The sequence below is a fragment of the Littorina saxatilis genome, linkage group LG11 (genome assembly GCF_037325665.1).
Source record: "Littorina saxatilis isolate snail1 linkage group LG11, US_GU_Lsax_2.0, whole genome shotgun sequence".
In the NCBI taxonomy this organism is placed as follows: Eukaryota; Metazoa; Mollusca; class Gastropoda; order Littorinimorpha; family Littorinidae; genus Littorina; species Littorina saxatilis.
In genome coordinates, this window is record NC_090255.1 from 22,583,999 (window position 1) to 22,608,979 (window position 24,981).

Genomic DNA, 24,981 nt, shown 5'->3' on the forward strand with positions numbered 1-24,981 from the left:
GTATTCCATTTACACAGCTTTTGTGTGTGTGTGTGTGTGTGTGTGTGTGTGTGTCAGGCATGGGAATTGTCCGCCGTTTCCGCCGAATTTTTTTTTTGTTCCGCCGAAAATGCAAAAGTGTCAGCCGAAAAAATAAAGGGGGGAGGCACACAAAAAAAGCACCGGTTACTTTGGCCTTTGCGCAAAAGCCCGCGAAAACTTTCCGTACTTTGTTCACGCACTGCTACCGCCCGCCTCAGTTATTGAACTATTATGTTTGAAAGTAAACCAGATTGCACAGATTGTGTTACAAGTTACATTTTCCTGTTTGTCTCAACAGATAAATGTTTTTATAAATTTAAACCATATATAATACATGTAAGCAAAATTTGGTACATTTTTGTACTAAAAACTCTGATTCTAAAAACAGAATTTAATGGCAAACTTGGAGCTCAGATGACACCAGATTGCACCATCTGGGTTCTTTGGAGAAAAAAAATTTCCGGGGGGGCATGCCCCCGGACCCCCCTAGTAAGGCTAGGCGCTTCGCGCCGTCGACTTGACGCTTCGCGTCTTCAGTTATAAATTTTCCGCCTTTTTTACAATTTTCAATTCCCATGCCTGGTGTGTGTGTGTGTGTGTGTGTGAAAGAGAGAGAAAAGAGTTCTGGTTGAATCTCAGACTTTCTGCACATTTATTCAGTGATTGTCAAAGAAAACAAGTTTAATGCAAAGGAAGGAGAATCATACAAACACACGCACACACACACATGTACAAAGCACCAGGGAAATAATTGTGGTGCCTGACTAGTGGAGGGGCAAGAATGCATGGCTGTGCTATAATGGTTGTGCCGAAGTAGTACCAAGGTAAGAATGTTGGTGCAACACCAGCGCCAGAAAAAGAATTGTGGTAGCAGGTTGGTACTAAGGTGAGGGTGCTGGTGCCAGACTGGTGCACACTGCATGAGACTCGAAGAGAATGAAAGGAAGAGAGATTGAGAAACCGACATATACAACACTTGAAACGGACAGATCGAGGCAGCAAACAGAGGGAGGATTTTGCTCTTGTTTGATATGGTTTGGTAAGCACTGTATAAATGACACAAAATAACTTCTTAAATGACTACCAGTCTAAAATAAAAGCCTTTGTATACTTCCATTTAAAGTTGATTATATTCAGGGGCATTTTTTACTCCTGCAAAGCTTCTGAATTTGCATAACTTGCTCTGTTCAACAGAAAATGTCATATGAATCACCATTTGAGGAGGGGAATGATCTGTACAAATGCGTTTTATTACTAAAAAGAATGGACAATTTTCTACAAAACAGTGTGTTACAAATCCTTTTGACTAAACAAGTTTTACAATCAAAACATCGGTTCCCTGTCGTTAAATGCAAAAATTAAGACTATCTCGTGCAAACAGTTGTCCGGGTAATGCAAGCTGTTGTCGCTGTAGTACAAAAAGACCGACTGCTGCGGTAACATGACTTGTATTCTGGGATGTCAACCACGAAACCACAAGTGATGTCACTAGTATCGGAGGACACAAAACAAACTTGGACAGTTTGGAGCTGTGTACTCTCGCGTGATTACGGAATCGCGTAATTCAAAATGGCGACGACGTAAGCTCTGGAAGCAGACAAGAAGCAACACTGCCCTGTCAACTTGTTCTTCGTATCCAGTCTTGTATGTTATTTTTGGGCCTTTGTTTTGATGCAGGCACATTCAGTTAAAACCAGATCTATGTGTCTGGCGTGTTGCTTTCCTTTTATCACCCTCATATTTGTGATGCGACATCGTTTGCAGCTGGTCATAATTTGCAAGAAGTGGGTGTCACTGTCAGTTTTTGTGTCAATGCCACTTGTCTTGTCAATGTTCACTGCAAATGCGATGTTAAAACAAGATGAAACAAGACGTGTCTTGAGCACCTACAGATAGAGAGGCTACAGCATACAATAAAGAAGAAAAAGTACACAGACAGATGTAGAGGCTATTCCTCAAAAGAAGAGTTATCACTATCGGTATCAGACTAGTCTCTAGATGTAGAACTAGGAGTCTAAAACATAGAGTTATCACTATCGGTATCAGACTAGTCTCTAGATGTAGAACTAGGAGTCTAAAACATTAACCAAGTCAGGCTGCAGTATTTAAATATTTCCCTATTCGATGAATGTTATGAGCAGAAATAGACCGCTTGATACAACTCTATTAGGTGTTTCACTGCCAGTGCACAGACAAAATTTTGATGTGTGCACTTTAGCCCTCTTTTTGGCTCACGTAAGTGTAGCCTATGCGATGCTAACTTTTGTCTGTCTGTGCGTGCGTGTGTGATAGAAACTTTAACATTTGACTGAACACCGAAATACTAATTTTACCGTGTTATTATCCAAGCAACAGCTTTAAAGTATTGAAGCAATGATCAACATTTCGTCGGCACGTATGTAGATAAAGTGTGTATCCAAAGAAAACGGGTGGTGGTGGGTTTTGGGGGGGTAAAAACAGGTGACTGGTTTGTGTTCTGTGTGGTATGTAGACCAGGTCAGGGGTCAAGGTTAGGTCAGATCGCGTGAAGCATTGTGGTATAGATTCACTTCTCAGTTCTAACAGAGCTGCATTCGCCGATTTTGGGAAGACGATTTCAATCAATCAATCAATGAGTCTTATATCGCGCATATTCCGTGGGTACAGTTCTAGGCGCTCTGCAGTGATGCCGTGTGAGATGAAATTTTATACGGACAGTAGATTGCAGCCATTTCGGCGCATATTTACTTTTCACGGCCTATTATTCCAAGTCACACGGGTATAGGTAGACAATTATTAACTGTGCCTAAGCAATTTTGCCAGGAAAGACCCTTTTGTATCTAGTTTCTGTGTATGTCCAATGACCGACGTGGATGTGAACCCCTGTCTCTCTCTCTCTCTCTCTCTCTCTCTCTCTCTCTCTCTCTCTCTCTCTCTCTCTCTCTCTCTCTCTCTCTCTCTCTCTCTCCTCTTCTGCCTTTTTCCCCCCCAGCTCTCTTTCTTAAGGGACAGAAGCAGCGACTGAGCAAGTGTAACTTGAGCACCTTGTTTGTGACTTTTGCATTTTTGACTCACATGCGAAGCAAAAGTGAGTCTATGTACTCACCCGAGTCGTCCGTCCGTCCGGAAAACTTTAACGTTGGATATTTCTTGGACACTATTCAGTCTATCAGTACCAAATTTGGCAAGATGGTGTATGATGACAAGGCCCCAAAAAACGTATAGCATCTTGACCTTGCTTCAAGGTCAAGGTCGCAGGGGCCATAAATGTTGCCTAAAAAACAGCTATTTTTCATATTTTTCCCATTTTCTCTGAAGTTTTTGAGATTCAATACCTCACCTATATATGATATATAGGGCAAAGTAAGCCCCATCTTTTGATACCAGTTTGGTTTACCTTGCTTCAAGGTCAAGGTCACAGGAGCTCTTCAAAGTTGGATTGTATACATATTTTGAAGTGACCTTGACCCTGAACTATGGAAGATAACTGTTTCAAACTTAAAAATTATGTGGGGCACATGTTATGCTTTCATCATGAGACACATTCGGTCACATATGATCAAGGTCAAGGTCACTTTGACCCTTATGAAATGTGACCAAAATAAGGTAGTGAACCACTAAAAGTGACCATATCTCATGGTAGAAAGAGCCAATAAGCACCATTGTACTTCCTATGTCTTGAATTAACAGCTTTGTGTTGCATGACCTTGGATGCGCCTTGGGTCAAGGTCACATGTATTTTGGTAGGAAAAATGTGTAAAGCATGTGAGTCGTATGGGCTTTGCCCTTCTTGTCTGATATATATTGATAATTTGGTTAATAAAACTAAAATAATAATGGGGGCTAGAAGATCCCATTTTTAATTTGATTAATAAAATTAAACATGTATTTTATGCTGCTAAGTTCACTTTGTTCTTTTATCATTTCAGATTAACAAGCGTTGTCAGATGCACCTGCAAAGCTTGATCATCAAAACTGTCCTGCCTTACTCTGGATACATCTGCGGACAGACTTCAACCAGCATTGGATTATAATGTAAAGGCCACTGGACAATCAACCTTGGAGTTGGACTACTTGAAAGTTTGACTAGTAGACATGTATACAGTCATAAAAAGCTGAAGTGGTGTGTTTCTGCATCAAGATGATGCATACAAAACTGATCTTCATTGCATCCTCTAAATAAGGGGAGACAAAAAAGGAAGACAATCTGTGACGCTGATAGCTTCAAGTCCAAGATGAGCTTTGTGGATTATTCACAGACGGCAGAGGATCACCAGTCCCTGTTGGTCCTGGTTCGTCACACAGGGTCCCACCTTCCCACAAATCTCTTCAATCTTGTATGGGAGCGAATCCGAGCTCTGAGTGTGGTGCACGTGCAAGGGCAGAATCGCAACGTTGTGGTGCGCTACAAGAGAGGATACCCTGTGGAGAACAACGAATGGGGCGCCTTCCAGGCGCATCGCAAAGTTCTTGGCCTCGTTTCCATCGGCAAGTGTGTTGATCATGAGGAGTTTGCTGACCTTTTTGAAAATTACAAGAAGGTAACGTCTACTTGGTTTCATCTTTTTGTATAGATTATTTGTCACAAAAAAATCAAATGAGTCAGAAAAAATATAAAAAGCTTAAATTAGAACAATAGATTTAGAACTGTAGAAGAGATGTGGGTAATCAGAAAATGCATTGTTTCAAAAAAATTACAAAAGCAATCTTCACAGGTTGTTTCACTTCAATTTAAAATCAAAGAAGGGTCCATACAGTGGAACCCCCCTTTTAAGACCTTCACAAATCAGAGAAAATCGGGTCTTAAAGGAAGGAGTGTTAAAAATGGGGGTCAGAGGTTAGGCCTAAAAAAAAAAGAGGTGTGGTTACGGTAACCCGACCTACCCTATTTTTAGGGGCCGACCCTATAACCTTTTATTACATTTGTCACCAAAAAAAAAAAAAAAAAAACGAGTGTAGAAAACGCAATGAAAGCGAAATCGCTCGAGTCGCACACTTATTTCCCTGTCAAGTAGGTTTAATTTGTACACATTAGAAAAAAAAAAAAAAAAAAAAAAAAGTGATTGCCTTCCTACCCTATTTTTTTGGCTATGTTACCTTAACCACACGCACACCTATTTTATTTTTCTTATGAATAGAAAGTCTAAGAAAACCGGGTCTTATAAAGGAGGAAGTCTTTAATTGGGGGGTCTTGACATGGAGGTTCCACTGTTACTGTGACATTTTGTGACATGACAATTGTTTGTGGTCGTGCAGGTGAAGGAAGAATACTCAAACACCATCATCAACTCCAGGCTGATCATCTTCGGCATGAACACGGACGGGTCTCCGCTGGACCCCAAGCCACAACAGCCCCCTCCCTCCTCTGCCTCGTCCCCTCCTTCCCAGCATTCCCCATCACACGTCAGTGCCGACTCAGGCCACGGTGCCAGCGCGGAAACAAGTTGTGGCGACATTGATTCCGAATCGACACGAGGCGGTCCTGATGGAGATGGTAACAGCAGAGAAAAGAATAACGAGAGTGTGGAAGGTGACAAAACGGACTCGAACCCCGGACCCTCAAGGACTGGTAGTGATGGCGGTGGTTCAGTGACAATAACCAGGGTTGGCGGGGACGCAAGCTCCGTTTCGCAAAATGGCGGCAGTGGTGTAGGGTCGGGAAAGAAGGCATCGTCTTCCGAGGAAAAGGACGTTGGAGGTCGTCCCAAAAGCAACAGTTTGACCAAAGAGAGCACAGGGTCCGAGGTCGTCTTCTATCCCAGTCTGGAGCAGTGTGCCGACCTTGAAGAGAGGTTAAAGGTCAGTGGTAGATAGAGCTGTGGTGTACTTACTAGTGGCATGTTTTACAAAAGACAGATATATATAGACATGCACAGACACACATAATGTATATGTTACAGGCAATCCGTGAAGTCAGGAAATTCGCGTATTTCCTGATTCATTTAGGAAATACATGTTTATCCTAAACAGCTTAGGAAAAGAGTTAGGAAATTCACGTATTTCCTAAAATAAAACGCCAACAATTACATGGATTTCCTGATCTATAAATACACCCAAACGATGCACGAAAATTGTAAAGAAATGAGAAATAGTCCCTTTCATTTTGCTACATTTATTGAGTCACTTGAGAAAAAGTGACTCTATGTAATCGGTCAGTGTTAGTCTGTCCGGCCGGCCGTCCGGCCGGCCGTCCGTAGACACCACCTTAACGTTGGACTTTTCTCGGAAACTATCAAAGCGATCCGGCTCATATTTTGTTTAGTCGTGACCTCCAATGACCTCTACACTTTAACGATGGTTTCGTTGACCTTTGACCTTTTTCAAGGTCACAGGTCAGCGTCAAAGGAAAAATTAGACATTTTATATCTTTGACAAAGTTCATCGGATGTGATTGAAACTTTGTAGGATTATTCTTTACATCAAAGTATTTACATCTGTAGCCTTTTACGAACGTTATCAGAAAAACAAGGGAGATATTAACTAGCCTTTTCTGTTCGGCAACACACAACTTAACGTTGGGCTTTTCTCGGAAACTATAAAAGTGACCGGGCTCAAATTTTATGTGAACGTGACTCCCAGTGACCTCTACACTTTGACGTCTGCTTTGGTGACCTTTGACCTTTTTCAAGGTCACAGGTATGTCTTGAAGGAAAAAAATTGAAATATCATATCTCTGAAACTATTCATCGGATTTGATTCAAACTTTATAGGATTATTCTTTACATCAAATTATTTACATCTGTATTGTGTTGTGAATAGCAATTTCTTCCTGTCCATCTGATGCCTCATATAATATTCAGAACTGCGAAAGTGACTCGATCGAGCGTTTGCTCTTCTTGTTCAATTATCATTTAATAAAACGGGGAAACATTTGTTTAAAAAAAGCAAAGTTTAAAAAATGCACTTATTCACAAAATTGTACTACTCTCGATCATATGAACATATTGGACTAAAACAATTAGCATAATCAAAGTAAACTTTTTAGCACATAAACACCTCATGTAATAGGCTCTAGTTCCTGTGGGACAAACATTTTAAGAATCATCATCATCAAGTAAACTTGCGCCATCTTTTTTCAGTCACAATAAAATCTGCTTAAATCAGCATTTGTTTTTACACGCGAGACTTCCATGGCACGGTGAAACCGTTAAAAAAAATGCACTTATTCACAACATTGTACTACTCTCGATCATATGAAAATATTGGACTAAAACAGTTAGCAATTATCATTGTAAATAAAAGTTAAAACAGAGAGAGGCGCTAACTTTCAAGAGAGGAGAGAGATAACTTACTGTTTGATAAGATAGTAGTCTCGACGAGATTTTCCAGAAGTTGTGGCGTACGCTTTTTTCACTTCCTGTATGATGTCTCCATATTCCTCCCGTGTTATCAGGTATGTGGTGTCCTTTTCTGCCCTTAAATTCCTTAAAAAAATGTTCCCGAGCTTCCATTTTGTACAGGTCCACACTCCACTGATTTATAAAATGTGAATGCCTTGGTCACACAAGAAACACAACACATTTCACTAACTTGTGAACACTTGTTCAACTTCCTGGCAGATTGACAACAAATTCATAGTCCGTGTACAAATCATCTCTTATTTTCACGAAATTCGTGAATAGTTCACAGTTCACACAAGTATTCGGCGCTCTTCCTTTGGGTGTATTTATAGATCAGGAAATCCATGTAATTGTTGGCGTTTTATTTTAGGAAATACGTGAATTTCCTAACTCTTTTAGGAAATTCATGTATTTCCTAAGCTGTTTAGGATAAACATGTATTTCCTAAATGAATCAGGAAATACGCGAATTTCCTAACTTCACGGATTGCCTGTAACATATACATGTGCGGAGACACGCACACACACACACGCACACACACACACACACACACACACACACACACACACACACTCACATATGAATACTTGTGCTTGCATTTATAATTTACATGCATGCACTCATGACTGAGTGTGATGAGTGCAGTGCTTTTTCAACCACATGTTCATGCAAGATCAGGTGAGAAGAGTCAGGATGCCAATCTGGAAAATTAGCTTATGTGAATGATTCAATGAAATGGCAGGGAATGGATATGGATGTATTGTTCAGTGTATACATTGGAGGTCAATTCTGCACACTTGGTGTACCAAAACTTTGACACTTACCAAAAATCAAGAGCTTAGCTTAAATGTAAAAACACCACAGTCATGTATCACACCACAGTCATGTACCACACCACAATCATGTACCACACCACAGTCATGTACCACACCACAGTCATGTATCACACCACAGTCATGTACCACACCACAGTCATGTACCACACCACAGTCATGTACCACACCACAGTCATGTATCACACCAGTCATGTAGCACACCACAGTCATGTATCACACCACAGTCATGTATCACACCACAGTCATGTATCACACCACAGTCATGTATCACACCACAGTCATGTATCACACCACAGTCATGTATCACACCACAGTCATGTACCACACCACAGTCATGTACCACACCACAGTCATGTACCACACCACAGTCATGTATCACACCACAGTCATGTATCACACCACAGTCATGTATCACACCACAGTCATGTACCACACCACAGTCATGTATCACACCACAGTCATGTACCACACCACAGTCATGTAACACTCCACAGTCATGTATCACACCACAGTCATGTACCACACCACAGTCATGTACCACACCACAGTCATGTATCACTCCATAGTCATGTATCACACCACAGTCATGTATCACACCACAGTCATGTACCCCACCACAGTCATGTACCACTCCACAGTCATGTACCACACCACAGTCATGTACCACACCACAGTCATGTATCACACCACAGTCATGTACCACACCACAGTCATGTATCACACCACAGTCATGTATCACACCACAGTCATGTATCACACCACAGTCATGTATCACACCACAGTCATGTATCACACCACAGTCATGTATCACACCACAGTCATGTATCACACCACAGTCATGTATCACACCACAGTCATGTACCACACCACAGTCATGTACCACACCACAGTCATGTATCACACCACAGTCATGTATCACACCACAGTCATGTATCACACCACAGTCATGTATCACACCACAGTCATGTATCACTCCACAGTCATGTATCACACCACAGTCATGTATCACACCACAGTCATGTATCACACCACAGTCATGTATCACTCCGCATTCATGTATCACACCACAGTCATGTACCACACCACAGTCATGTACCACACCACAGTCATGTATCACACCACAGTCATGTATCACACCACAGTCATGTACCACACCACAGTCATGTACCACACCACAGTCATGTACCACACCACAGTCATTTATCACACCACAGTCATGTATCACACCACAGTCATGTATCACACCACAGTCATGTATCACACCACAGTCATGTATCACACCACAGTCATGTATCACACTACAGTCATGTATCACACCACAGTCATGTATCACACCACAGTCATGTATCACACCACAGTCATGTATCACACCACAGTCATGTATCACACCACAGTCATGTATCACACCACAGTCATGTATCACACCACAGTCATGTACCACACCACAGTCATGTACCACACCACATTCATGTATCACACCACATTCATGTATCACACCACAGTCATGTATCACACCACATGCCTGTACCACACCACATTCCTGTACCACACCACATTCATGTATCACAACACAGTCATGTATCACACCACAGTCATGTATCACACCACAGTCATGTATCACACCACAGTCATGTATCACACCACAGTCATGAATCACACCACAGTCAGAGAAAGTAGCAAGGCTGTTGAATTGTTGGTATGTGTTCAAGGTGAAGGATGATCTTAAGGCCAAAAAGAAAAATATGTTTCCGGTAACCCGACCCACCCTATTTTTAAGCGCCGACCCTAAAGTGTTTTTTTTTCGCTTTTCGCACACACAAAAAAAAAAAAAATGAAGTCAAGTATACTTTATTTAGTTTCAATATATCTAGGTCAAAAACATGTGCTAAATAATTGTAAGTAAACTAAGGAAGCGTTTAAAAAAAACAAAAAAAACAAAAACACGTAAAAAGACGTTAACAAAACCTAAGAAAAAGGTTGTTTTATAAAAAGTAAAAAAAATAAAAAATTAAAATAAAATAAAACCGACCGACCGACCCTATTTTTTTCGGCGATGTTACCGGAAACAGACATATTTTTCTTTTTGGCCTAAGTCTTATCCCCTGTGAAAGCTGATAGATCCCTCTATGTTGGCTAAATGGGGGGTGACATGAGAAGGAACGTATGATTAATGTTCTGATTTGTCTGCCTTTTTTGTGTTGCAGGAGTTTGTGACGTCACTGTTTTTCGTCCTGGAGGGGAAGCGGCTGGAGCGAACATTTGAGCGAAGTGATCGTCTGATGCTATTATGTGCCCCTTTTGAGAAGAAAGACTTCATAGGAGTTGATACTGATACCAAGTGAGACTTTTTGTGATGCCATGTTGTTGTTGTTTTGCTTTTTAATTCAATATTTTAATATTTTGTGAACTTTAGCTGTTGCGCTTTGTTCTGTGGACATCTCTTTATCTTGACTAATATTAGAAAATTGAGACTAAGAGAGGGTAACTTTAGAAAGCTGTGTAGCTGTAAGTGGTGACTTCATTATGGGAATGTCAGTATTACTATACTGTTCAAAAAAAGAAACGCATAGCTTGTAATATTTGGTTAATTTAGTTATATGGCTACAAGGATATCCACCAAACTGCAGAAAATGTTTATCTGGTCGTCGACCTTTCGTCCATTGCCACAAGTGAGCTCTGCACGTGACGCATGCGTTATCAGTGGCTACAATGTCAAAATTGCTCATTTGGCATGACCACTCGTCATGCTTCAGTGTAATCTCGTGAAACTCGGGGAATATTGAGCTCTCACCATGTCTTCCAAAACCCATAAAAGCGGATTGTTCGCCACAAAGAAATCAGACGACAATTCAGCGACGAAAGATGCCCCGATTGAGCAGAGAAGACCGCCAAATTGCATTGGGTCGTTTACAAGCAGGCCAAAGTCAAAGTGCAATCGCCAGGCACTTCCACGTGTCCCAGAGCACCATCAGTAGACTGTGGGTCAGGTTTCAAGCCACTGGCTCCGTTGCTGACTTGCCACGAGCGGGAAGACCAAGGGCGACAACTGCTGCTCACGACCGCTTCATACGGCTCCGCCACCTCCGGAATCGTTTCCTGTCGGCCTCATCTTCTGTCCAGGCTCTCCCCGGGCCACACCGATTATCGGACCAGACCGTGCGGAACCGCCTGCATGAAGAGGAGCTGTCCTCACCCGCCGCCATCGCCAGAACCGAGTGCAGTGGGGCAACCAGCACCTTCGCTGGACCGTCCGGAATCACTGGAGACACGTGTGGTTCAGCGACGAGTCCTACTTCCTGCTCCAGCGACATGATGGTCGGAGGAGGGTCTACCGGAGAGTAAACGAACGTTACGCGCCCAACTGTGTGGATGAGGCACCCGTTCATGGTGGTGGAGGCGTCATGGTGTGGGGGGCGATCAATACCGCTGGAAGGAGCACCCTGGTGCACGTCCAAGGGCGCATAACTGCCCAGTGATACGTGGAGGAAATTCTGCGCCCACACGCCCTTCCTCTTCTGGCTGACCAGGATGCCATATTCCAGCAGGACAACGCTCGCCCGCACACAGCACGACTCACCACCCAGTTCCTCACCGACCACCATGTCCAGGTGCTTCCCTGGCCATCCATGTCGCCAGACATGAACCCGAAAGAACACCTCTGGGATGAATTGGACAGACGTGTGCGCAGGCGAGAAGAAGCGCCGGCAAATCACCGCGATCTATTGCAGGCACTTCAGGAGGAGTGGGACACCATCCCACAGCAAGATATCCGGCATCTGATCCAGTCCATGCCCAGAAGGTGCCGGGCAGTTGTTGCTGCTCAAGGCAGTCACACCCCCTACTGACTTGACAGCCTCGGCACCCAATCGTATTGATTGACTGATTGATTTGAAGATGCAAATGAACTGTGTGTGCATTCAACTGTGTCCATACCAAATTTCAAACAAATAATCTAAATATTGGATTTTCTGTTAATTTTTTCGAAAAATAAAACAAATTTGGCAAGTAGCAACTATGCGTTTCTTTTTTTGAACAGTATATTAGGGGTGCATTTGAATCTTTCTACCTTAGTAACATTTAGATCTCAAGGGTTTATCTTAATGCCAAATGGTAATCAAAATAAAGTTTTACAGACATTATTTACTTCCCCGGAGTAGAATTTGTTGTCGCTCATAACCTAAATAAGGTTTTAGAGATGATTTTCTTCCACTAATGAAAAACTTGTTGTTGATCATAACCCAAATAAGGTTTTAGAGACACTATTTTTTCCTTGAGTAAGAATTGTTTGTGTCATAGGTCATTCAAGAGAAAGTGCATGGGGCGACTACGCAAGCACCTGGGAGATCTGTGTTTGCAGGCCAGTCTTCCAGGAGAGGCCATCCTTCATTACCAGACCGCCCTGGACCTACTGAGAACGGTCAACGACTTTCTCTGGATGGGCGGTGAGTTTGGAGGTCGAGTGGAAGAGAAAGATGATAAAGCTGACAGTTTAGAGAGAGAAAGAGACTAGAGAGACAAGACAAGATCTTTTACAAGGGTTATGGCATAAGCTAACAGGTGCTTTTTTGTACATCCAGCCATCGCCCACAAGAGGGATCAAGCTTATGATTATACGTAAGGTAATGTTAAAGAATAAACACACACACACACACAAAAAATTAAATAAATAAACAGAGAGAGAGGAGTGAGGGACAGAGACAGACAGAGAGAGAGAGAGACGTAGAGATGAAAACTGAACTGAAGTTTATTTACCAAGGAATAAGCTTTAAAGGCTGAGACTTTTCTTCCAATTCATCCTAAACAAAAACAACCAAACCCCCCCCCCCCCCCCCCCCCCCCCCCCAATGAAACATGAAGATAAGAAATGAAATCAGTAAAAAACAAGTCGCGTAAGGCGAAAATACAATATTTAGTCAAGTAGCTGTCGAACTCACAGAATGAAACTGAACGCAATGCCATTTTTCAGCAAGACCGTATACTCGTAGCATCGTCAGTCCACCGCTCATGGCAAAGGCAGTGAAATTGACAAGAAGAGCGGGATAGTAGTTGCGCTAAGAAGGATAGCACGCTTTTCTGTACCTCTGTTTGTTTTAACTTTCTGAGCGTGTTTTTAATCCAAACATATCATATCTATATGTTTTTGGAATCAGGAACCGACAAGGAATAAGATGAAAGTGTTTTTAAATTGATATGGACAATTTAATTTTGATAATAATTTTTATATATTTAATTTTCAGAGCTTGTTTTTAATCCGAATATAACATATTTATATGTTTTTGGAATCAGCAAATGATGGAGAATAAGATAAACGTAAATTTGGATCGTTTTATAAATGTTTATTTTTTTTTACAATTTTCCGATTTTTAATGACCAAAGTCATTAATTAATTTTTAAGCCACCAAGCTGAAATGCAATACCGAAGTCCGGGCTTCGTCTAAGATTACTTGACCAAAATTTCAACCAATTTGGTTGAAAAATGAGGGCGTGACAGTGCCGCCTCAACTTTCACAAAAAGCCGGATATGACGTCACCAAAGACATTTATCAAAAAAATGAAAAAAACGTTCGGGGATTTCATACCCAGGAACTATCATGTCAAATTTCATAAAGATCGGTGCAGTAGTTTAGTCTGAATCGCTCTACACACACACCACACACACACACGCACAGACACACACACATACACCACACCCTCGTTTCGATTCCCCCTCGATGTTAAAATATTTAGTCAAAACTTGACTAAATATAAAAAGAGGGGGTCAGGAATGGGGATTCGTCACAGATCTTGAAAACTCCAGAGTGTTGTATTGGTCTGTCACTGAGTACATGGAATTGTATACATATTCCTATTTCTAGTGTCACCTAAACAAAATCATTTAAATCATGAATACATACAGATATGACTAAAACATCCAGGCACTTTTCAGACACTCATGTTTTCTGTTGATTATAAAAAAAAAATTTTTTTTTAAATCTTGTCTTATGAAAATTTTTGCGTTGTCTGTTTCAGCGTGCTATGAAGGTCTGTGTTCTGCATCAGTGGTGTTGACCATGTCTCAGAGTAAGGCCACACCACCACTTAGGCGAAACCAGTCTTTCTCAGAAAAGCGAGGCGTTTCATCACCGAATACCAAACATAAAGCCAACGCAGGTGAGTTGGATAGTAAAAATTTTTTCTGAATGTAGCAAAATGGAGATGACGGGATTGACCACAATGTTTACTCTATAAGGCCATGCACAAGAAAGTTTTCAAGTCAGTTCTGAGCTAGATAGTGACTTTCATCAAAATTTAGCAAAGTTTGAGGCGTTTACTGGAAATTATGGTGATTTTTAGACTATTAGACGATACTTTTTCATAATTCTGACCAGTGCCTTTTATAGTCAGTTTAGTCTACCTTGTGTCTAAATTGGTTTTAATGCTTTGTGTACTTTCCACTGTTCCTTAATCTTACCACCCCACCCATCCTAAACCACCCCCGTGACTTTTAAAAGTCATCCTAAATCTGATACTCATCCGTTTATCTTGAGTGACATCACAGTATTGTATATGAAGTCTTATATCGCGCGCGTATCTCCAGACTCGGACTCAAGGCGCAGGGATCTATTTATGCTGTGTGAGATGGAATTTTTTACACAATACATCACGCATTCACATCGACCAGCAGATCGCAGCCATTTCGGCGCATATCCTACTTTTCACGGCCTATTATTCCAAGTCACACAGGTATTTTGGTGGACATTTTTTATCTATGCCTATACAATTTTGCCAGGAAAGACCCTTTTGTTAATCGTGGGATCTTTAATGTGCACACCCCAATGTAGTGTATACGAAGGGACCTCGGTTTTTCGTCTCATCCGAAAGACTAGCACTTGAACCCACCACCTAGGTTAGGAAAGGGGGGAGAAAATTGCTAACGCCCTGACCCAGGGTCGAACTCGCAAACTATTGCTTCCGAGCGCAAGTGCGTTACCACTCGGCCACCCAGTCCTATTGTAATGTAATGCTTCTTATACTTGATAGCGGTCACAAAATAATGTAAGAATTTTTCATGTAATGTTTGAAGCGTACACAAAACCAGGTGATTTGTTTGAGGTGATTTTGCTAGGACCTTACTTTTAATGAAGTGTTTTGATTTTTCATTGTTCTGCATCTTCTCGTCTCAGATGTAGTCCGGAAGAATTCGTACATCAATTTACGTCATGCAATCAACATCATCACTTGGCACGAATGATAGTCCTGGTGTATTGCGGGTGCTATATCTTGGACTGGGTGGCCGAGTGGTAACGCACTTGCGCTCGAAAGCGAGAGGTTGCGAGTTCGACCCTGGGTCAGGGCGTTAGCAATTTTCTCCCCCCTTTCCTAACCTAGGTCCCTTCGTGTACACTACATTGGGGTGTGCACGTTAAAGATCCCACGATTGACAAAAGGGTCTTTCCTGGCAAAATTGTATAGGCATAGATAAAAATGTCCACCAAAATACCCGTGTGACTTGGAATAATAGGCCGTGAAAAGTAGGATATGCGCCGAAATGGCTGCAATCTGCTGGCCGATGTGAATGCGTGATGTATTGTGTAAAAAAATTCCATCTCACACGGCATAAATAAATCCCTGCGCCTTGAATATGTGCGTGATATAAATTGCATTAAAAAAATTTTTTTTAAATCCCTGCTCTTAGAACTGTACCCACGGAATACGCGCGATATGAGCCTCATATTGATTGATTGATCTTTACTTTTTGAAAATGACTCATGGCTCACACCAACAGAGACTAGGTGAGTGTGTATCACTGCGCCTCCCTAGCAGGTGTAACAGAGACTAGGTGAGTGTGTATCACTGCGCCTCCCTAGCAAGTGTAACAGAGACTAGGTGAGTGTGTATCACTGCGCCTCCCTAGCAGGTGTAACAGAGACTAGGTGAGTGTGTATCACTGCGCCTCCCTTGCAAGTGTAACAGAGACTAGGTGAGTGTGTATCACTGCGCCTCCCTAGCAGGTGTTCAAAGAGTATATTTTTGGTATTAATCGAGAATTGAAGGCCGGTAATGTGACAAATCACAGAATCTGTTACATTCTAAACCCATCTTAATCTAATTAAAATTTGTAATGATCCTACCTTGATTTAATGAACAAAGGGAAATAAGCGCTCTAAATGCTTATAACATGTGTACTAGAGTATGGGAGAGTTATTCGGAACCAGTCTCCTGGCATCTCGGAGAACAAAAAGCATTGAAATGAACAAGCGACTTTCATCCCCAAAATCCTACCTTGAGTGAAATGTTTGTGATTTTGTGTTGTCCCACAGCGGCTCACCTGAGACAGCAGCAAAGCATCGGGAGTTACTCTAACGGCGTGGACCACCTGGAGCAGCAGACGTCACTGCACTGCCTGAACCCTGAGGATATCATTGAGAAGTACAAGGAGGCCATTACCAACTACAGCAAGGTATAGAAGTACCTGCGGTGTGTGCACCCTCCCATGAGAGGACCCCTCCCTTCAAAGGACACCTCTTGTCCCTTTTTTATATTATCTCTACCGAAGTATACCTGTCATGAAAGGCCACCTGCACTGTAGGGACACTATTGGCTGGTCCCAAGGATGTCCTTTCATCGCAGGTACCACTTTACAGTGCTACATTTTGTTTTATTTTCATAAATGTATTGTCCCATCGCTGGGAAATTCGGGTCGCTTCCTCCCAGTGAAAAGCTAGCAGCAACAGAGTCGCGCTACCCAGGTGTGTGCGTGTTTAGGTGTAATCAGCCACCTGCACTTATGGCAGAATGACATAGATCTTTTACGTGCCATAGTGGTGACACGGGGGTGGAGCATGGATACCGTATCTGAGTCTGCACATAAAGTTGACACGTGTCCGTCCTGAGTCCGTCCTGGTCCGAATTCGAACCCGTCACCCTAGGATCACAAGTCCAGTGCTCTACTAACTGAGCTACCGGGCCCCCAATGTGGTGATAGCCGCACACCCTTGGGGCCAGCAGAGTATCACAAGTCCAGTGCTCTACTAACTGAGCTACCGGGCCCCCCATGTGGTGATAGCCGCACACCCTTGGGGCCAGCATAGTATCACAAGTCCAGTGCTCTACTAACTGAGCTACCGGGCCCCCCATGTGGTGATAGCCGCACACCCTCGGGGCCAGCAAAGTATCACAAGTCCAGTGCTCTACTAACTGAGCTACCGGGCCCCCCATGTGGTGATAGCCGGACACCCTTGGGGCCAGCAGAGTATCACAAGTCCAGTGCTCTACTAACTGAGCTACCGGGCCCCCCATGTGGTGATAGCCGGACACCCTTGGGGCCAGCAAAGTATCACAAGTCCAGTGCTCTACTAACTGAGCTACCGGGCCCCCCATGTGGTGATAGCCGCACACCCTTGGGGCCAGCAGAGTATCACAAGTCCAGTGCTCTACTAACTGAGCTACCGGGCCCCCCATGTGGTGATAGCCGGACACCCTTGGGGCCAGCAGAGTATCACAAGTCCAGTGCTCTACTAACTGAGCTACCGGGCCCCCCATGTGGTGATAGCCGCACACCCTTGGGGCCAGCAGAGTATCACAAGTCCAGTGCTCTACTAACTGAGCTACCGGGCCCCCCATGTGGTGATAGCCGGACACCCTTGGGGCCGGCAGAGTATCCACACATTGCAGGTGGCCTTCCTTGAGAGGGATTCGTTTGTTGAAATAGTCCAAGGGACAGCATGAAGTGTCCTTTATTGAGAAGTGTTCTCTTATTGGAGGGGCCTGGCTTTGCAGGGACCACTGTTTGTTATGTTATATTGCGCTTCGGAGGAAGGGATTGAGAAAGTTGCTATGCAGTAACAGAGTCATTCATTAATATTTCTCACTTTTTCTTATTTTTTTGTGTGTGCTTTGTTTTGGATATGTCTTGCATTCTCAATAGTAGAGTCACATTTCTACTATTAATATAGTAAATACCGGTAGGTTTGACCAGTTGTTGCAGAAATTACAAGTGAACAAAGTTTAATAAGTTTTTCTGCACTTCTTTGCAGAGTAGATCTAAAGCTATTTTGAATTGACTTTGAAACAAAAAAAGTCTTGTTTCTTTGACAGTACAAGAACTCAGCTATGGTCGAAATGGAGGCGTCGCTCAAAGCCTGCCGAGTCTTGATTCAACAAAGGGTGAGACAATGCTTGCACTTTTCCTCCTTTCAGTTTCAGTGATTTTGTTCTTGCTCTGTTGGTCTGTGTGTGTGTACGTTTGTGTGCGTGCATACATATGTGTGTGTGTGTCCGAAATTTTGTCAGTTAGACCTTTGATAGCCCACATGCATCCATGTTTTTGTGATGGTATTTATGGGATTCAGTAGTCTGCTATATATGTTACCTTCTTTGTTTCAGAAATATTTGCAAGCATCAGACTTTCTTCAGAATGTGGTGTACATCAATCTATCATCCTCAGAGGAAGATAAGGTAGGTAGACGTGAATTGTTAGTAACAAACATTGATTGAAGTGTAGCCTAATGTCTTTTATCTGAAAGATTATTGTTTTGAATTTGTACAAAGGATCAAAAGTGAGCGGAGAGAGGTTGAGAGAATTACTTGATGATAATGATGATGGAATTTTTCTTACAACCGGTTCTTTAAGTTTAACTTCTAATATAAAATTAAAGTAAATAATAAACAAGTAAAACAACCGGACAAATAAGCAAACTAAACAAACAAGCAAACAAGCAACACAATGACAAAGTAAGCATACACAAACAAAACAAAACAACAATATACAGAATGAAAAAGCAATCAGCAATCGAGGTACGCAAGTTTTATACTTAGAAATAGAATTAAATGAGTGGAGGTATGCAAGCATACGTTTGAGTGTTCCTACCTATACAATGTTATCTGCAGTGAAAGAACACCGTTGGGATCAGCTTAAATGGTGATATATCATGACAGGTATCTTTTAGTCATGACAGTAGACAAAGGTGGTGAGGAAGAAGCCCTTTATTTGGGAGGTGGCCTTTAATTTTTGGGGCCTCATATCACAGGTTTTTCTGTAAATGCACACACTGTTGTTGTGTACGTGACTACTTGCCCTTGCAGTTTTGTCAAATGTTCTTTTGTACTGTTGTCTTCCCAGATTCAGCGGTACAGCACTCTTTCATCACTGTACGGTCAGATAGGCTTCCATCGCAAGGAGGCTTTCTTCAGGCGGGTGGCAGCCATGCAGTGTGTGTCCCCGGGTTCGAACCCCGCCTGGCAACAGTGCTACCAGCTCTTGCTTCAAGCTGTACAAGGCTACAACATTGATCTCGACCCCAGAGATAGCGTTCAGGGTATGTGTAGTGACGCATTTTTCTTGGGAGTTGGAGGAGGGGGGGTAATGAATTTTTCTGGGGGTGGGGGGGGGGGGGGGGCGCGGGGTTGGGCACCTGTTCTAGGGCGGTTGTATATATGGGAGAGTTGGTCAGGTAGTGATGAACCAATATAACTATCCATTTTTCTCTTCTCCCGTTTTGGTCCACCATGTGGCCCAGTTTACTCTCCAATTTGTCTTGCACCGTCGTTCAATACAAGGAGCACATTTTCTCTGCTTTTTTAAGGGTCTTTTTGTGATGACGTCATTGTCATTAATTGTCATTGTGGTATTAATTCTGTTGTCTCCGACAGGACTGAACAGCGGTTGGCCGGTGATACAGCACAGGGTGCTACACGAACTTGTGTACTCTGCTCGCAGGATGGGGAACCCTCAGCTGGCTGTCAGGTGGGTTGGCTGATTCATGCCACGGCTTTTTGTCTATCTCTTTGTCTGTGTTTGGTTTTATCTTCTTCTTCTTCTGCGTTCGTGGGTTGAAACTCCCACGTACACTCGTGTTTTTGCACGAGTGGAATTTTGCGTGTATGACCGTTTTTACCCCGCCATTTAGGCAGCCATACGCCGCTTTCGGATGAAGCATGCTGGGTATTTTCGTGTTTCTATAACCCACCGAACTCTGACATGGATTACAGGATCTTTTCCGTGCGCACTTGGTCTTGTGCTTGCGTGTACACACGAAGGGGGATAAGCCACAAGCAGGTCTGTACATAAGTTGACCTGGGAGATCGGAAAAATCTCCACACTTAACCCACCAGGCGGCCGCGGCCGGTATTCGAACCCTCGACCTTCCGATCAAGAGGCCGACGTATTACCACCCCGCCACAGCGCCCGTCGTTTGGTTTTATGAGAGATACTGTAAATAAGATCTCTCTCTAGCCCATGGCTTTTTGTGTATCTCTGTGTCTTTGTTTGGTTTTACCAGAGATACTGTAAAAGAGATCTCTCCCTCTCTCTAGCCTATAAGAGTGAGGTCATTTTGAACAGCTAATTAAATTACATATCTTACCCAACTCACATATAGCAATTAACCCTGGTTCAGTGCTGGTATCGCTGTACGCGTCCCCTTGGTAACAAGAAAGACGCCTCTAAAAAAGAGTGACCGAGACCCGTAAGGGTGTCTAGGCCAGCCCGGAAACGAGGCTGCCTTCCGTATGCGCGCGCATACTCCGCCATATGCATCATTCTAAAAACTCAGCGTCAGTGGGACTGGTCGCATTTTATGTACGCTCTGGCTGTTTCAGCCTTTGTTACTTAGTCTTTTTGACTTTGTTTCGTTCCTCTTGGTCTCTTCTTGTCATCTGGACTTCACAACTATGTTGAGGTGAGGTCGTTCCTTGTATTTTGCTTGATTTTGGCAGTTTTGTTGGCCGTATTTTGGACTTGCGATGTTTCTCGAAAATTTTTTTTCGTGAGTCGTTTTTCCGTCATGGCTGACAATGCTAAGAAGAGGGCAGCTTCTTAATAGGTAGCTGCTGTGCCCTTTTCTCCTTAGAAAGCTTTTAGGAAGTCTAAACAATCCGGTCTATGTCCGGTCTGTTGTAGATTCTCTTGCTAAAAATCTTTTGATGTGTTGATTGTTTTACCCGCTAAGCCGGTAGACAAGTCCGCTTCCAGTTTGTTTACTACACTGGTGACTATTCCGGAACCCCCATTTTGCCGGCTAGCGGCCTCGCCACGTTGTTAGCACCGGTTCTCGTCCTTTCATCGAAGTTAAGCAACGTCGGGCCCGGTTAGTTCTTGGATGGGTGACCACCTGTGAACACCGGGTGCAGTGGCCACCTTTGTTTTAAGCCTACGGATTAGTCCGGGCTCGGGGTTAAACATGTTGTTATTGGGCTTGCGTCTGTAGACGTGGCCTCTTTGCTTTTGACTTTAAGTTCACAGGTTTCTGCTTTGGCAGCTGGCACTTCGTCATCAAAGGCAGAACTACGTGCTCTCCCGGCCGGGGTTGCTGTGTGTTCGTCTCTGGACAGTGGTCGTTCGTCCCCTGCTGTGACCTTATGTGGGGAGTTCACGGTCTCCGGCGTCTGTCCTTCTTCACAAGGTATGTGTACTCCACGTGAGCGTTGTCTTGAGGGAGTAGCCTCGGGTCTAATCCCAGGTGAAAGTTCTGAAACACTGGCTGATATCCACCGCTTAGTCGGGGTGTCAGTGGGTGCTAAGGGCCCTGACAAGCGAACAGATGTTCCTATTCTTCCCGCCTCGTCAGTAGACTGTGGTCAGGTTGAAAGGCATCTGCTTCCGCCCAGGGGGCAGGAAGGGGTGCGTCCACGGTGGTGGACGACATCCAGCTTACTTGCCGTTCAAGTTGTCCAAACGCCGTGACGCGGGCAGCGGAAAACGGCATTTAAGTTTTGTGGAAGTTGGTGGACCGCGAAAGGCGGGGGTCACCTTCCTGATTGCGACTGCGAGCATGAAGGAAAGGATAACGAGGATACTTCCATTTGAGGGTGCGTCCACGGGGATGGACGACACCCAGCTTACTTGCCGTTCAAGTTGTCCAGCGCAGTGGCGTGGGCGGCGGAAAACGGCATTTAAGTTTTGTGAAGGTTGGTGGACCGCGAAAGGCGGGGGTCACCTTCCTGATTGCGATTGCGAGCATGAAGGAAAGGTTAACGAAGATACCTTCTTATGAGGGTGCGGCCACGGGGATGGACGACACCCAGCTTAACTTGCCGTTCAAGTTGTCCAGCGCAGTGACGTGGTCGACGGAAAATGGCATTTAAGTATTGTGGAAGTTGGTGGACCGCGAAAGGCGGGGGTCACCTTCCCGATTGCGATTGCGAGCATGAAGGAGAGGATAACGAAGATACTTCCATATGAGGGTGCGTTCACGGGGATGGACGACACCCAGCTTAACTTGCCGTTCAGGTTGTCCAGCGCAGTGACGTGGGCGGCGGAAAACGGCATTTAAGTTTTGACTGGAGGGGGTGGTTGAGAGCAAAGCTTTACTTCCTCCACCTCTATCCGGTTTGATGACTTCTGGAAGTTCGGAGGAACAGGATGTTCACTTCAGCTTCCGGGAATCGTTGTCCATTGCCCTGGAGTTGGCAAAGGGCCGCGTGTAGCCGGGTTCTCCGGTGAAAGTGGTGTACGTTCGCAGGAGGTAGCAAGCTTTGTGCGGTGAAGTGTTGAAACCGTGTCTGTTCTTCCGCTTTCTGGCGCACGTTCAGCAGCGGCTAAGAGCCCTAGGCAACGTAAGCTTCCGCCCTGGGGGCAGGAAGTTGGTGGGCTGGGTGATTCTTGGGTTGACCATGCGAGTCTCTCTGGGGGTCACTTTCCTACCTTTGATACCGAGCAGGGGGGCAGGAAGCGAGCAGTAGGGCTGATTCTTTGTTGGAGATTTAAGTCTAGCATGGAGTCAGCTTCCGGATTGCACGGAGGTGCATGAAGGCTGTTCAGATTAAGGTGCTCCTGTTTTTCTGTAAAGCACTGATTTTAGGTTCTGTTTCAAGTTAGCAAGTGCAGTGGCGCTCGCAGCTGAAATGGTTCGAGGTACAACGGGATCGTCCGGTGTGTTTCTGTGCAACCGGTTGGTCCTGATGTTTACTTATCCACGGCCTGTTGCGCTTTCGCTTTTGCGGCTGTGACTTCTGGGTGCAGGACGGGATATCCTTCTACTGTTAACACTGTGGTGTTGGTAGTCGGCACTTTTCAGCTTTTGGCTTCTGGTTCCGTTTCTGCGGTTCCTTTGCCTTTTTTACAGGCTGTTTTCACTTTCTCTTCCAGTCTTCCAGCTGGCGTGAGTCAGGTGGATGGAGATCTGGCATGGTGTTATGACGTTTGAAACTTTTCTAAACTTTTCCGATTGTTGGCAAGTTTTTGCCTTATCGGGATGGGTGACTGGTTCTCATCATTTCGATGTTCGTTATGATGCTGGAACAAGAGGAGGAAATGGGGAGGCTCATACTTCAGCTGTGTCGCGGTTCGCGGCATTTTGTAGTTGGTTTGAGCTTTCTGAGGAGAATCTTCGAGTGTTAAGTTCTTAGATCCTCTGGCGGGGTCTTCTTGTTCTTGCGGAAGTTTTCGCAAGCGAGTCTTCTTTGTCACCACTACATTTGTGGGCAACGCACGACTATTTGCCTGTGGTGGTGGTGGTGCTTTAGCTTGTTTCTTACGCCCAAGTAGCGTGTCACTCGCGGAGCGCTTTCTGTAGGCTTCGGGTAACTCCAAGCTTAAGGACTTAGGTTCTCTTGTTTTTCGTTCTATGGAACCGCCCTCGGGTTTGGTGATGGCGATAGCAAGGAGAGACTGTCTGTTAGATCAAGGTCTCCTAGCTCTGGGAGATTGCGGCATCTTTTCTTTATGATTGGCTCGTTTGAACGAAACTTGCTTTTAGTCTCTCGCTTGGGCGGTTACGTTTAACAGGTTATCTTTGTGGTCCGACAGGACTCATATACAAAGATTTTACTTTGCCGTTTTTTACCTGAGAGTAAGCCTCTGCCCTTTAAGTATTATTCTGTTGGCTAGAGGTTAATCTCTTTCTTGTTTGAAAGGTCTCTTTTTGAGCCCGCTTCTATGCACGCGGGTTCTCTATTTAGGAGAATCTCACGGTAAAAGGGAAAGCGCAGGGCAGGTCTTGGCTGTTTTTCGTTTCCAAACGAAAAACTTCAGGCTGGCTGTTATCCACTTCGGGTTGGGGCTCCATACCCTCGCTTTCACAGGGCTCTTTTTGAGTTAGTTTGGGCGACCTGTTGGTCGCACAGTACGGGTCTTTGCAATCTTGGTTTCCAGACCTCTTTAGGCTGGCAAGAAGGCATCTTTGCTTTCTCACATTGGAATTACTTGAATGTCTGCTGTAAGGGTTCACTTGAGATTCTTAGGGGCTTCTGCCTCAACTCTGGATTTGGTTCAGAGTTTCTGTGTTCTATGCAGAAGGTTTTTTCTGGCTAGGTTTGCTATGGACAGCTTTTTGGAGAAAGACTGATCTATGGTTCTTAGGCTTCCTTTAAATTTTCTGGCAAGTAAGCAGAATTTGGAGAATCCAGCTTCGTGCACATTTTAAACCTTTTAGCAATATTCTGGCTCCTCCAGAGCCATATTTAACCTTTTGATCATTTCGAGTTCAATGATTTTTCTAGCTGGCATGGATCTTTTCAGATTATTGGTTCTAGCATCTCTTGTTCTTATTTTTCAACTCCGTCGCTTTTTAACCCTGAACGGTTAGAAACGACGTTAAACACTGGTTAAGGATAGAAAGTTTTTCTATCGACTTTGGTGGAGGTAATGACTTACTTAAGTCAACCTTAGCTTTATAGACTGCCACATTGTTTAGGCATGCCTTCAAGTGTTGGCAAGGAATTTAAAGGGGGGGGGGGGGAGCAGTCAGTCCTCTCTCTTCGGGTGGCGCGGACTCAACTTTCCTCTCTTGAGCAAGTTTATTGCGCTTGGAGATCCTGATGTACATTTTTGTCCTGTTAGAGCCCTCAGCAGATTTCTGTTTCGGACTGTGCACTCTCGTTTGGAG

The 24,981-nt window shown here is 43.9% G+C and overlaps 1 protein-coding gene across 1 annotated transcript in view; it reads left to right on the plus strand.

Annotated features, from left to right (window-relative positions):
* The first annotated feature begins 1,579 nt into the window (after nt 1-1,579).
* The window catches only part of LOC138980032 (trafficking protein particle complex subunit 9-like), a 44,431-nt gene continuing 21,029 nt past the window's right edge, over nt 1,580-24,981 (plus strand). Inside the window, exons 1-11 of the mRNA XM_070352823.1 lie at nt 1,580-1,665; nt 3,930-4,541; nt 5,257-5,799; nt 10,381-10,514; nt 12,473-12,618; nt 14,186-14,326; nt 16,477-16,616; nt 18,254-18,322; nt 18,542-18,613; nt 19,278-19,473; nt 19,808-19,901. Coding sequence (XP_070208924.1) covers nt 4,236-4,541; nt 5,257-5,799; nt 10,381-10,514; nt 12,473-12,618; nt 14,186-14,326; nt 16,477-16,616; nt 18,254-18,322; nt 18,542-18,613; nt 19,278-19,473; nt 19,808-19,901 — 1,841 coding nt within the window. The 5' untranslated portion in view covers nt 1,580-1,665; nt 3,930-4,235. The remainder of the gene's footprint in view (nt 1,666-3,929; nt 4,542-5,256; nt 5,800-10,380; nt 10,515-12,472; nt 12,619-14,185; nt 14,327-16,476; nt 16,617-18,253; nt 18,323-18,541; nt 18,614-19,277; nt 19,474-19,807; nt 19,902-24,981) is intronic.